Source organism: Colias croceus, chromosome 3, assembly GCF_905220415.1.
Source record: "Colias croceus chromosome 3, ilColCroc2.1".
Lineage (NCBI taxonomy): Eukaryota > Metazoa > Arthropoda > Insecta > Lepidoptera > Pieridae > Colias > Colias croceus.
Genome location: NC_059539.1, coordinates 5640293 through 5655992, shown reverse-complemented (window position 1 = coordinate 5655992; position 15700 = coordinate 5640293). Strand labels below are relative to the sequence as shown.

The 15700-nt window shown below is 31.2% G+C and overlaps 1 protein-coding gene across 2 annotated transcripts; it reads right to left on the bottom strand.

The window, feature by feature from the left end:
- Positions 1-619: 619 nt before the first annotated feature.
- Positions 620-14840, bottom strand: LOC123706384 (sodium/hydrogen exchanger 9B2-like). Of its 2 annotated transcripts, none has more exons than XM_045655636.1 (11): positions 14513-14840; positions 13820-13883; positions 13631-13734; positions 12043-12280; positions 11391-11560; positions 10290-10504; positions 9434-9605; positions 6441-6595; positions 4739-4903; positions 1209-1398; positions 620-749 (listed from the first exon to the last, which is right to left on the bottom strand). In XM_045655636.1, exons 1-11 carry the CDS (start codon positions 14562-14564, stop codon positions 655-657), a joined length of 1620 nt encoding a protein of 539 aa, XP_045511592.1. In that variant the 5' UTR covers positions 14565-14840; the 3' UTR covers positions 620-654. The 2 variants fall into 2 exon arrangements, with proteins under 2 accessions (XP_045511592.1, XP_045511593.1); XM_045655637.1 differs by having other exon boundaries at positions 13816-13883; positions 14513-14839.
- Positions 14841-15700: the final 860 nt, after the last annotated feature.

Below are 15700 nucleotides of genomic sequence, written 5' to 3'. Positions count from 1 at the left end.
TTACTTTGGTTTATTGACTCAATCATTTTTTATTATTTTGTGTTCAGGAATAATTTCTTGTTAAAGTATAAGAACAAAAGAAGAATTGTATTGTCAATTTCTTCAACTGTAAGTAGATACTAAATGTAAATTAAACACAATGTAATAAAATAAAACATGCAACTCTACATGCCTTCTAGCAATCCAGCTTCAATCTTGCTGTTTGGTATATTACTCAAACAAATACTAGAACAAATATAAAATATGGATTATTATTCGTATAAATATATTTTCGTTTGAACAAACAGATGAACAACAATTTTCTGTATTAATTTAGATAAACGGAATAATCTCTTTAAAATCAAATATGATTATTTGTCAACGTCATATCTATAAATAGATTTGCTATTAACATAAATAATATATGATTGTTTTATTGCTATTCATCAATATTTGAAAGATAAAAGCAATATGTATATTAAGGCTTCAATTGCTGATAATGTAGATAGCTACAGTAAATAATATTTACTATTATATAAAATTCTGTATGTAATGGTTGAATTCTTAGGTTGAATTAGGGTCTGAGAGAAAAGTTCATTGACCGAAATGACCGAAGACAATTATTAAAGAAAAAAGTCACAGATAATAAAATTGTTTATTAATAATATCAACATTTTATTGCATATCTATATATTGAAATGAATCTAATTGTTGAGATCTCTTCGAAGGCGTTGACTCCGTTGACGGCGATCTAGGCCGACTGACGAGTTCTGGAAAAGATAAATAAATTAATGGATATAATCATTAATCATAAATAATATTAATTATTCAACGATACATTTCTCCATTAAGAATACAACAGATCATTATAATTTTGCTGTTGCCATTTTATTTCCACCAGTTACTTTATGAGACAGTCGATATGCTTGTACAAAAACAACACTCAATGAATATCTATTCTATTAGGTATTTTTATCTAATATCTATTCTATCATTTCTATTCTATTACTTTTACATTTTAAATGTTTGTAAATAATAAATATAAAAGTCGATAAACTTTGGAAAATAAATTTTGGCCAGTACATAAAATATGCATTATTTCAACAAAAATCTAACTTAGTAGAATGTATACCTACACCAGTATTTTTTTTATTAAACAGTAGATTAAGTATTAAACATTTATTGTAGTCAAACAAAACGCCTTATTTTTATCTTTAGATGTCCAGTACCTTCCGGAGCAACTCCGCTATAGGGTGATAATAAAATTGGTCCCATAACTGTGGTTAAAATTGATCCTATTGTGGTCGTTAATAATATTGCTATAATAATCATATTTGAGTGTTGTGTTGCTATTTTTCTGTCATGATCTGTGGTGCCCTCTTTCCACAAAGAATCAGAAGCGACGCGCACTAATACAGCCTGAAAATGTAACATTAAAAGATTTGTCACAAATAATTATTTAACAATAACATAAAATACAAATCAGCTGTGGCAACTAATATCAAATGTTATTAAATCCAATAAATAATATGCAAGATTAAATTTTACAATATTCATACAGGATATCAATTTTATCAGAGATGTATTTATTAAATTAATGTCAAAAATAATCTTTTCACACAATTTAAGTCATTTATTAGTTCAATATAAGATTATTATTATCGACAACCGATGCACAAAGAATAAAATTGGAAATATATCTCACTGAAATATATGTGATGTATTTTATTGTGGTCATTATATTTTCATGATAGAGGTTTGTCTTATCATTATATGCTTATAATACACGGAAAGTTTATAATAGGAACAAGCCGATAATTTTTCAATCATCTCTTTAATCGCAAAGGTGTCCTAATAATTCCTTAAACTAGTTTCTAATATATTTTCATGATTCATGAAATTGTTGAAATCACTTAAAATATTAAAAATATTAACTTTAATATTTATATCTGCTGTTTTATTTTTATCAGTCAACATCGTTTCAAATATTTGTATTTTATTATATATTGTATACATTTTATTTATTTATGAAAATTTAAATAAATTAAATTTATAAGTAGTATTACATATAAAGGAAAATATCTCTATAAAATATATGTGGATAATATCTTTAGTTAAATAAAGCGATATAACATTTAAAGCGCTTACGCCTTACACCTTTGCACCACAACAATTTTTAAAACAATGTAAATAATCTTAATTCCGCAGCTACCGTGCTTGTTAAATTTCTAGATAGTTTTATGTGTAGCGAGAGAAATTACTTTATGGCTTTTAAGCCAAACTTCAATATTCATTATTTACAAAGAAATACGCTCGTGTTCATAATGTACTGTTTATTTAAGGCCACGTCAAGGTGTGCTCATGATTAAAATCTGGCTAATGTAGGTAGTGTCGCAGTGTTTGCATAGTTGATAATTAATTGATAGTGATAAACGCATCGAGATGTTTGTAGTAGTATGTTTTATTATTTTATCAAGTTTCACAATATATTTGGGTAAGTCCGTCAAAATTTTCTTTTGCATAATATGTCGCAATATAATCGGAATAAAATAATCCCACCAAAAACATTTTCATGTAAAATGTTGCCAAGACGAGCCCATATGACTCGCACTGTCAAAAAGTTATCAGATCTCATGTAGAGCCAAGCTTCTAACACTACACGCCCCAACTCTACAAGGCCTAACTTCACAAACTCTACACCTTAGTCAAAATATGTGGCTACGGAATTTCTCGATTCGGTCCCCGCGCTCAAGGCCCGCGACAGAAGCTATGCAATAGCTTAAAAAAAATAGCAAACATATAATTTAAAGACCAGAGAAATGCTTCTTTGAAGGTGTTGATCAACAGCAACATTGCAATAAGGACCGAGAAGCAAGTATGACCCAATTCACGCATCTTTGTCTCCTGTACATAAATATTTTACAAAAGCAATATTCCTTACGAATACGTTTTAAATATTACAAAGAGTTCCCGCTATTACAATGTAAAATAAAGGGTATGCAATTTAGCAAATTACTTGAGTAGCACCATCCTTCGCCGCCGCAGTGGCGCGTCATTAAGTCTAATCTCAATCTCTTACAAGTTGATGCACCGCTCACTAACCCTAATGCACTGAAAGCACTGTTTAATACGTTCCATTTGTAACAGAGTTCGTCAACTTTATACACTTTCATTGTAGCTCTTTTACTTAATTTACAAGTGTAATTAGTGCCATAAAGTACAAATTCTTGTTATAGTCGCTCAGTGGTCGAAATTCAACCATAGGTAACCATAAACATTGTAGGTACCTACGTATTATGTGTGTGTGGATCAAATGCATGGTAGTTATTACATAAATAAAACAAACATTACACAAATATTTGTTTTAGCAAATTAAAAATTTGCTTAAACTTAGCAAATTTAAGTAAATTACTTTTGCTACAATTTAATGCCTTCGGTTGTTGTAATATTTGTGTTTGGTATTACACAACATAACACAAATGTTGTGTTATTTTGTGTAATATTACAATACATTTGGGAAGTGTTTGGTTTTTTTAATGATTTTTTTTACAAATACAAATGTTATGACTGTTTTTTTATAAAACATAAACCATGAGTGTTCCATACTTCTCTGTGCACGCATAACATAGATTTAAATACTTTAAGAATCATAAAATATTCAAATGTGTGATATAGAAATAGACGCAATATAACAAACTACTATGACTGACTAAAACGTGCTTTAAATTCAGTTGTTTAATTTTTAACTATTTGAGCAGAGGATAACTAACCACAAAATATTGCTTCCGTTTTTAACTTTTGATATAATCCATTTGCGAATGAATTTATTTTATTAAAATGTTTTTTATGTTTGGATCATATTTTTCTATAGTTGAAAATTCGTTCGAGGTTGATGTGACAAATGGAAATTTATGATAAATGCTGAAATATTGAATATTTGAATTTTATGATAAATGCTGAACTGTATATTTCCACTAAATATCATTTTCACTATCTACATCCTCTTCGGACCAACACAACGCGTAGGTGCCATAATCCAGGTTCACTAAAGTTTGCGAAGGCATCGAATTATTAATGACCTACAAATTCGGAAGTGACTTTAACTGACATTTTCCATTTCTCCATTAAATATTGAGTAACTTTCTATGGTGTTATACATACTTACTAAGAAAATCATAGGTATTTTTACTTTAGCTATAGGTAAATGTGGGCGACGCTCAACAATAATAATTAAATTATTCCACTAAACGAAGTTCAGTTAACTGGAGCTCTTAACGTGTACATTACATAACATTTGTTAGAGCTTTGGAGCATGCCTAGCCAGATTACTAGAGCGAGCGTGTGGACGCAAAGTGAATTAAACTAGAGACCGCCGGCGAACCGACAATATTATTAGGTCTTACTCGTTAATAAAGGAGAATCACTTGAAAGTAATATTAGTGCTGGTGACGCCGACGTGAACTTCTTCAATGGAACAAATTGACAGGAATTCAGTGCAAATTGATATAAGGTAGCATTGTCTTGATATTGTGTTCTATACATTACATGCAATGAACGTGAAATACAATGCGTCTTTAGGTACATAAATAATATCTCTGTTTATATTTTCGCCTACAATTCGCAAATAATAAATAAGAATGTATAGAAAACAATGTTGAATCGTGTAGTTATGCGTCGAAGCTTATGATAAAAAGACTTTATCGCTGGATTCTGCAAATTTTCACAATTCAAATAAATGATAATTAGATTATGTTCTCACCTCAACTATAGCCTTTGGAATCCAAGTAATAGCTATAAATATGCACTCTTTCACTGGCAATTCATTTGATAGAGCTATTAAAAATGCAGTTAACAATCGAAGAATTAACGCCAAGAAAATGCAGACCACCATCAGACCAAATTCCCGCGCATCTAAGTCGGATATCTAAACAAAGATGAAACATTACAAGAAGATTAATAAAAATAAAAAGAGCATGTATGCCGAGCATACGTGTCAGAAGTGAAACTTCTTTGACAAGATTCAAATATGTACCAAAATCGTCGCCTTACTGCATGACGTAACGATATTGCCATGACAGGACCATGACCAGAATTTTACTCTCAACGCGCCCAAGGAAGTTTCACTTGCAGTTACAATAAGCACACGAAGAAGGGGTACCTAGTAGTTTTTTGTTAATAATATTGAATAAATATAATTTATTGAGACCCTGCACTTATAAAATGAAGATTTATTTTGGGGTATGGGGCAGAAATATTTCACGTCCGATTCACTGATCGATTTTCATTACTAGCTGGTGAGTCGTCCTTCTTTGTCCTGTCAGGTATAACTTTTTAGTTTCCGCAGGAGATCGAGCCTGTGGCAACTATTTATTTATGGACTGTATAACTCCGTGTAGAGTTATTTTTTTCATATATTCGTAGGTACATAGAGAATAACATAAGATCTCCATATCAAATTACAATTATGGGCTTAATCCAGAACTGTTATATACTGTATAGGTATAATCGGGAAATGTTATCGTAATGAAATTGCTAACATAAATAAAACAAAGCATACATTAAATCTCCGCAAAAATATTAAAATATCGTACAGATTCACACATTTTAAAAGTGTCCCACAAAATCGGTAGGGTTCGAAGCGACGAGCAAAATTGCTATGATTGAAAATATTGAAGCAAAAGTGCTCCTGCAAAGCTGGAGAAGGTATCTGACAGATGTTTCGTACCGGGCGCTATTTGTATGTCTCATGTACATGTAGATTGTACAATGTACACGCCTCATAATTTAATCAAAACACTGGTATTTTTTACCTGAAAATATCGTCTTACGTATTTTATCTTAGATCTTTTAAAAGTGTTTCGTATATTTGATGCCAACTTACTAAGATATAGGTATATTATTATATTTGAGACATGCTACAATTGTTATTTTAACAAATTAACAAAAAATCTTTAATAGAATATACTATAATAGGAATATTTATTTAACAAATGTTATCGCAACAATATATAAATATATAATTTATCTCAAATAATCACAAATTATCTTGTTAGTAGATATTGTATAGGTACGTAATTATTTATACAATGTGTATTGAATGGAACTAAATTTGAGGAAAGATAACTGAACCTTTATATCAACCGTACGTGAGCTACATATAAATTTGGTTGTATAGAGAGGTACCTATTTAGGGAAATTAAACTTTTGTAAAATGTAATGTAAGGTTAGAATTTAAAATTACATTGCATACTGATATATATTATACACCCTAAACGTGAAGAAGGAATAGTGAGACTTTTCCGTCGCGTAATTTGTTGAATAATGTCACTTTTCCAGACAGAGTGTTAGTATAGTTGATACTTTATTTGACGTTAATCCTGTTACACTGTTTCAAACATAATATGAATAACATTTGTGTGATTCCTTATATTTCTTTGAATTATTTATACCATTATAATTACCTCAAAAAAAGAGCCGCTCAGCGTGAAAAGCATAGCTTCAAATATCCTCCACAGTAATTTATAGACTTCAGAGACGGGGTTATTGTTTAGGGGCCAACCGCGGCGGGCCCAACGAGTTGCGGCCGCCGCCGCACATACCATTATTGCTACTCCAGCTGAAACAAATTACGTAATATGACATGGACTCATTATTTACCTAAATGCTCTACCTCTGACCTTATTATTTAACGCCTACGTACATAAATGTCACATTCATACTGAAATCGGAAGCAAAGCCATTCATTACACAAAATATATCGGTTTTCCATTTGCCATTCCTTGAATAACGTTCAGTGGAATTAAATGCAAAAATTTAAAACTAAAAATATATGCTTCACAGTAATAACATAAATCATTTTATTTTAAAACATTATGGGCAATATCGCTTATTATTACATCATACATTAAAAGTAACACAAATTGAAGCACTAATTCTACTTTCAGCTTATATTACATGAAACCACGTAAGACATCTCCACACAGAGAGCAATAATGCTGTTTCACTTATAATAAATTTGTCGATTGAATGTAATTGAAGTGAAGGTTAATTAATGTCCTCGACAATTAGAGACAAATGTAATGCTCTCAACACTTGAGCTCATTAAAACAATCGCATGTTGGACTCAGAACAGTTTGTTAAATGAATATAATATGCAGGCTTCAATAATATGCGTATTTTATACATGATTGTTATTGACATACATTTATTTACAAATAATATATATAAATAATTAAGGCAAACTTATAGGTACGGTATATATAAAGAACGCAGATTGAATTAAGATAAATATTAAACATGGGTATTCATTAAATTAAAGAACAAATAGTGAAGTCGATCTGAATTTGCGATAAATTACATATTATATTAATTATGTTCTTTGATTAAATCTATAAATATAGATATATTTTTAGATTGTTAATCGTTTTACTCGTTTTAATGGATTAAATTGTTAAAAATTAAGAAAGTGTAATAAAAAGACCGCCTCCTTGGTACAGTGGTTGACGTGGTCTTGGTCTGGTAGGACATAAAAGGCTAATCACCTACTTGTCCCTAAAGAAAATCGATCAGTGAAACAGATGTATAATGCATCTGCCCCTTACCCCACTAGGGGACATGGGACTTCACTTTAAGAAAGTGTAATTAGTAATAAAAAATGAATTCAAAACACCAAAATAATGTATTGGTTCATATACAGAAAATTATCGATATACCCATTCCCCACCTACATTAACTCTATCTGTATATTCTATTATCTAGAAAGTAGTAGATAGTTATTATCTTCTACATAATATAAGCTTCGAAGCAATGTCAAAATAAACTTAAAAATAGTAAAAATTCGAGTCAGTTTCGTCATAACATTACAAGAGTGTAGATGCTGCATGTCAGCTCTACCTCGGTCTAACGTCAGCTTTCTGTGGAATCTACTCTACTGGAACTATTCTTGAATATGATAGAAAAATGTAATTTATGATGTCTAAACTTAGCATATTACAGAAAAATGTAATATATGATGTCTAAGCTTGTGTGAAATAAATGGTGAAATAATCTGTAAATACTGCAAATAAAGCTTTAAGGTTTTAGGTATATGAGAAATAAAAAGCTCTCGTATCGAATTTTTTTATCTATAAAAACCGAATAAATATTTAAACTAATCGGATATTGACTTCTGACATACAGGTTTTTACCTAGTATGGGAGTCAGAGACTTCAATATTTCAAAATGTAAAATCTTTTGTCAATAAAGAATTTTTATTCTATTATTTTTTTATACACCTAGTCAAATATTACAAAATGAAATAATCCTTATTTCAACTGCAAAATGAAATCGAAATTGAAAGCCAGCAATATTATAAAAGTCGATACAACCTCCAATAAAAACAATGAAGATCAAAACCAGTGATATAACCTAAACACAAAGACCCGTAAAACATAAAAGAGATCTGAAAAATCTTTGTGAAATGCAAAAGAACTTGTCAATGAATCCAAAATCGGTGAAACCCTAACACGAAAAACAATTCAATTGAGAATCTCTTCCTTTTGGAAGTGAGTTGAAATCAAAAAGCATAAAGGTAACGCAATGAAGTTTAACTGAGTGCAGCTGTGTCAATGTGTCGGAGCGCAAGTTAAAAGGCTGAACACGTACGGTATGCCTTTTACCGTCACCTGGACATTCCAGAGCTACATTGTGGCTAAATTAGTTTTTCCCCCGGCAACTATCGACATCGCTTTATAATGAAACATTAAATTGATAAAGTTGCCTCATACTGGAGAGTAAGTTTATACGAGTTTCTTTTTGTTTATGAGCTTCGTTGTTAAAAATTTAAGTTTTAATATTCAGCTTATGAAATTATCAGATGCCTTTTTGATATAGTCTGCTAACTCTGATTATCATTTTTATATATGTATAATGCGAGGAAAGGCTCAATGTACCTTCGTAAACGACCTAGTAAGGTTAGATGGAAATATTCTATAGGAAATTTCAATAAAAATATAATTCAATTGATTTATCAAATTTCTTAAATTAATCAATGTATTTAATTAATAATAAATAGTATCATGTAATAAAAGTTAAGAAAATTTTATTTACTTACTTGGTTTTACCTAAGTTTTATCACAATAAATTTTGTAAGGAAATTTAATAGCGAACCCGAAATGTTTTCTCTGAACAAGATTCTCTGGTAGGCCCAGCCTGTGTATTGCTGTAAGTAACAAGTACTTGATGTACTAAGTTAAAATGTAGGTAATGTGCCTTATAAAATGATTTATAATAACATGGTGCATATTCTATGCTTTCTCTTTAATTTTTCTATTCAAACAGTCTACCTGAGTTAGTTATTGAGATCACGTATCTATCGTTGGTTATCATTGAACTAAACGCCATGCCTTTGCCAAAAATATAGTAGAAAGCAGGTCAGATTAAATTGGAGCATTACCGATTCATTCGTCATACTTACATGTTCCACCCCATCCAAAATATCCACAAGCGTATGAGATGAGGAGCCCTCCTGCGAAAATATGTAAACTGCGGATTGTCGCTGCATATACATCATCGTGGTCTGGCAAAACATCTGCCAGCACGCCCCACACTATGCCCAAAACGATGCCGACGAATATAGCTAGAAAAGCCTGATAATATTTTAAAACAATGTGCAACAGAAAATAATTTTGTCATTGATATTTTTATGTAATTATTTATATACAATTCAAAATCGTACTCAACAAGCAATGTATAGGAAAAGAACCAATAATTTCATAAAGCAATTTTTATAATCACTTAAAGCTATTCAATATAAAAGCTCTTTAATATTTCTAAGCGACTTGACAGAAATACTTGTTCTATAATTGATCCTCTTTTTTCATCCGTCTCCTTATATTTTATAATACAAAAGCATGTTTATTTTGCTGAATGTTGGATATCGTAAACATGAATTTGAGGGCTTTTACAGCGTTCATTATTTTTTTAATGTATAGGCGATGTTAAAAATGTCAGATGTCACAAAACGTAATTAACTTTTTCTTTCTGAATTTTATTTGATATAATTTAAATAGCTGCTTAATCAAAACAATTTTGCGTGACTTAATAAATTGTTAAATAGTTCCTAATTAGATATTTTTCATACAAGCGTAAAAAAAATTAGTGTCTTTACTCACTATACTTACTCTTATTAGTGCTAAAAACCGAGCGGTAACATAGGCACGTTGTCTCTAAATCAATGATAAGTGCTATTAACTACTTTCCTCATAAATGTCAGAAAGGTCGCCATCTGAAACGCTCAACGTATTAGAAGTAAGTGCTTTATTGAATTTTACCTTCACTACCCTGTATTCGGGGGCGGATTCGTAAAATATAGCGCTGTTGATTACTCCAAACATTCCTTCAGTGAATGCTGTATCGAGACCGCCAGCATTGCCAACTAATAAAGCTATGTTACTCTTTGTTCCGAGGCCTCTGGCGTCAAATGATATTAGAGTTGGGACCACTACTGCTGGTGACACCGATGCTAATATCGCCCCGAGATGTAAACCTGAATTTATTGATAAATATCAGTATAAATAATATTGTATGCTATTCAACTTAAACAAAGGAAATCTGATAGTGTTGAGCTGGGTTCGTATTTATTTCAACTGTATTAATTTATATTTCAGACTAGCTTCCGCCCGCGACTCCGTCCGCGCGGATGTCGGTCTTCGCGTGGATGGTTTATTTCCCCATTTTGAGTAACTCTGACAATGACATCTTATAAAAATCTATTGAACCCAAATACGGCTAGGCCTATAATAATACGCAAGGTGTGTTCGCGGTTCTACAGAACAACGTGTATGGATAAAACTCAAAAATTAAGATTAATTTTCTTTCTGCGTATTTTTTCAGGATAAAAAATATCCTATTTTACGCCCAGGATAATAAGGTATAATTATACTAAGTTTCATCGAAATCGAACCGTTAGTTTTCATGGGATGTCTTCACATACAGACAGACAGACAGACAAAAATTTGTTCAATCACATATTTGGGTTTGGTATCGATCCGGTAACACCCCCTGCTATTTATTTTTTCAATATTTTAATGTACAGAATTGACCCTTCTACAGATTTATTATAATATGTACAATATAAATATATCTAACTCAGTTTTAATTGTTAGTTTGTGTGAAATGGTTTTTGCGATTATATCTATATTTGTAGTGCTGCAGTGAAAATTATATCGAAATATAGTGCTTGCTCAAAATTGACGCTTTCTTCAGAATATATTCCCCTACTTTGTAACTTAGCTAATCTTTTTAATATTCTTTGGTATAAGAAATTAACATTTTACGGCGTTCAATTTACTTAAGTTCATAGTCTTAATGAATCTGATGGCGAGTGGCCGCTTAGTAGTAACGAGGTTATTTTGTTAACGATTTTCACTTACCCCAGTACCAAGGGAACTCGAGAAAAATAAAAGTAAAGAAGGCCGTCGACAAACACTCGATGATCCAAGGAAGCGTGGCCAATGTAAAAACTTTCACTGAATTGTGTTTTATGTAGTCCCAGTTCCACGTCAACGGGCCCTTGGTTAAAATAATTACTGGATAAATTCTCCTAAAACATGTTCCAAAACTTTAACTTGATTATAGGTGAGTTACATTCCTGTAAAGTTCGGTAACATTATTAACTGAATTTTTCTTTTCTTTTACTTGCTTTGTTTAAGGTTGTAATAAAATTGTTAAGAGCATTAAATTGTTTGAAGTTATAGGCACGCAAATGTACTCTCTCTTAAATGTATCTTTCCGTTTAGTTAAATCGAAGAAAAATTAAGAAGTTAATCCAAGAGTATACATACGAAATATTTTTTAAAATAAGTTAATTTCTTGGGTTTCGGTGCTCAGTATCTACGTGAAAGATTACATTAATTAAAATGTGCCAATGTTCCTGATTACAAGAACGGTATCGCTTTTAATAATAATAATTATTCGGAAAAGCAACTCGACATAATGCGTCTGAATATTTTAAGTGAGAATGGCAGTAAATTCCTTTTTATGTCCATATTAATTCCTTTTTGAATTAATACATTATTACTCTACCTTAAATGATAGTCAAGAATATTTGCAGAATCATTTCCAAGAATATTGATGGGTAGAAAAATCTTGCTCAGTGTCCCAACAAGGACCATACCGACAACTGCGTTCACTTTTGTATATCTCTCTAAAGTGTGGCCGAATATGTACCCCGTAAGCACTAATGCAGCCATGTTGAAAATGTAACCTCCCGGTAATACCACTTTGCCAAAAATAAACCATGATGTTGCCCAAAGCGATAGACCTGAAATTCAAAATATTCACCTATTAATAAATACACAGGAAATAGAAGCTATTTTAAAATATTTTGTAAGTTCGGTTTGTGGATAAGGATATCACTTATTTTTTTTGTATGAATATTAGAAATCTTGTAGCTGTACGAGTACTGTTTGAGAAAACTTAAACGACGCTAAATAAACTTTTACTGCTAACAATAAGGCCAATATGTCACGATTGATCACACTTGATCATACGCAAATGCAAATAAAATTTTAAATTTTCAACATATCTTTCACAGGGACATGGGTAAATGCACTCATATCAACTGTGCAATAAAATAAGGAAACAAAATTTGTTGGAGGCGACAACGGAAACGAGAGCTGCGGCTACATAGTGGTGTTCACTGTTCATTCTCAGATTCGCCATTTCATATTTCACACATTTTTATTTATAGCAAGTTGAAATCCACGATTTCATTGCGTTGTCGATGATTTTAAAAGTAAATAAAAGGCAGTTATTTTATCTTTACAAACTTAATTATTAATTATTTATTGGACTGGTTTTACATGATGAAATTTTGTATCGAAAAGTGACATTTTTCTTCGAGTTTGAATATATATAGATAAAGGTTTGATAATGTTTTCCTGCCTTATACCAATAAGTCAGATACATTACAAATGAGGCTCATGTTTTCAGCCCTTCTTCGCAGTATTCTAAAATTATACACCTTACAAAGCCATTCTCTACACGTGTATACGCCTTTATTGTGATTTTTTTCATCCTGGACATATGACGGGACTTCGATTCTTCTTTTCTTATTTTAGTTTCGTGTGACTTGAAAAATTATTGAATGTGTACCAATGTAATCAATCATAAGGCGTGACTACGTTTATTAATTTAAAGACTTTGTTTGCGTTTGCGTCTTTAATATTCGCTGTTGTTCAAGCTTTACATTTTTTACTAAATGAAAATCAATAACGATCTTTGTTGTGTTGTGGCTTTAAAACACTAAATGATTCAAATAAAATATTTGTGTAATAGTGCCTATCAGATTAATTAACTAAAACGTTTATATTCAATGTTATAAGTTTCATTGAAATAAGCTAATTAAATTTTGTACGAGAATATTTACAGACAGAAACTTTCTTTTCTTAAAGATTCGTACCTTAAATATGGCGAAGTAGGCTTACAAGCGAGTAGAGCCTCTACAATTGGCCAACCTGTCAAAGTTTCTCGCCTACCGATGTAATTGAAATTAAGGTTTGAGTTAAGAGTTTAATAAAATTTAAGAGCTACTCAATGTCTTAAAGTAACACTAATAATTAATTAATATTTGGTTTGAAATAACACTAATAATTAATATTTAATTGCTTACCGCAAATGACAATAGCGAGGTATTGTTTTAATTCTGAAGCTGTAGGTAAAGTGGGGCAATATTCTCTTAGTTTACATTTCTCTTTCGTTTCGTCACTCTGGATGCTGAAATATGATAGGATATTTTTAGTATTTTTGGTATTTTTACTAAATATATGGTTATATAACTCTTTATTCTATACTTACTCACGTTTTGGGACATCCAATATCAAATCTTATTGATTTTCGCGGTGAAAGGTTCACTTGACAATTGTCTGGAAAAAAGAATTGGAACACTTTATAAGTAATAATTTTTTACACAATTCGGAGGATTCTTAAACCTACTTTAGATTTATCTAGAAACAATTTCTATATTATGTAACGTCAGTGGTGTTCAATATTTACTCAATATTATTTATTATTAAAAAACAATACAAAAAATGTACCTATTCTATGATATCTCTATCTAGATTCTAGGTAGTTATTATATTCTAGAATGAGACATAATATACTATGGTATTCATTGCTCAACTGTTAATGAACTGATAATGTTGAATTTAAATCTGAAAAAAGTAACTTCCTGCTATTGTTGATACCGATTGCAAGAAATAATGCAAAAAAACATGCTTATATGAAAACTGAAAATGGTGTCGATCAGAGTAATATACAAATTATCAACTTGAAAAAAATATGTTTACCTCTTTGTCTATATACTACAAAGTTGCTCAAAAATACTTAGAGAAATTATTAAATTTACGTTTTATTGAATTAAATATCTTGAATATAAGATGCAGGTTGCACGGATCAATAATATGCAAAGCTTTAAACAAGGATATTAAGTAATGAACTTATTTTAAAAGTTGGTAATATTAGTTAGTAGAAACAATTTTTTTTTCAAACTTACCTGTGGGTTGGTGTCTGGTTTCCATACTTTTACAGTAGTAAGGATTGCACATTAAGTTAAATTATCACTTAATTTTAAAATATTATATGCATGAGAAATATTTCCTTATCAGAAACAATACGAATTTGTTTATACCGGTTGTCTTTTTTTATTAATACATTTCGTAGCCTGTGCACTGGCTGACTTCAATTGCCATAATAGAAAATATATTAATCACCGACGTTCAAGAGTTAACGACGTAGTGTTCAGCGTACAATACGTACAACAGTTTGAAAATAATCAATTGTGAGTTATTCAACAAATGCCGTTTGGCGACGAACATGCGTGCCATTGACTACACCAACGTATGTTGTGACTGAGATATTGTGCCAAGATTATTGAAGTCAATCATGTTCCTTGTATCATTAATTGCTACACCGAGAGTCGTAGAATTTTATTCTCAGAATAATAATAATTTATTAATTCATTAACGTCTGCTTCCAATTTTTATGTGCAGTTTAAAATGTATTTGACCGATTAAAAATATTATTTCCATGTTTAGATTTGGCTCTGATTCAATACAAGTCATAAAATTAGTTTTCAAAACCTTGGGTTTGTTATAGTTTCTATCGTTCTTCTTGAGGAGGAAACCGTTACATCACAATGCATATTAATTATAACACGCCAAATGACTTTTGACGATAGACAGTTTTTGTTTCCGAGGCAGCCCTTCCTCCTAGCTATTTATACACATAGTTGTTTTAGCTAAAGCTTTTCTAAGGCGGTGGTTTAGGTTCCCATTGAATATCAGTACACGTAGATTGCATGTTTGTTTTAGTATGAAACTTTACACTGCAAGAAGTTAAAGGAAGTCATTCCAGCAGCAAACAATATCGCGTGGTCGGAAGCTTCTTTCATGCAAGTTGGGCTGCCACGTTGTTGGCAAACGGCAGGCCTCTTAAAGAGTTGGCAATTTGTGTTGTACCGCCCGCCGGATACTGGATGCTCATTAAGTATGAACGCCGTCATCAAGACACATCTCTGGTAGAAAAACGACATTTAAGAGCAGCACTCTTCAAGAATAAACGGCCCTGGTAGGGCGCTTTTGAAGAGCCACCGCTACAAAGTGCATATAAATTGCGCTGCGAAATTGAAGCGGAGATATAAAAAGAAAGTCGCAGTTAAACTTTTGAAAGGAAAGCTATAGGC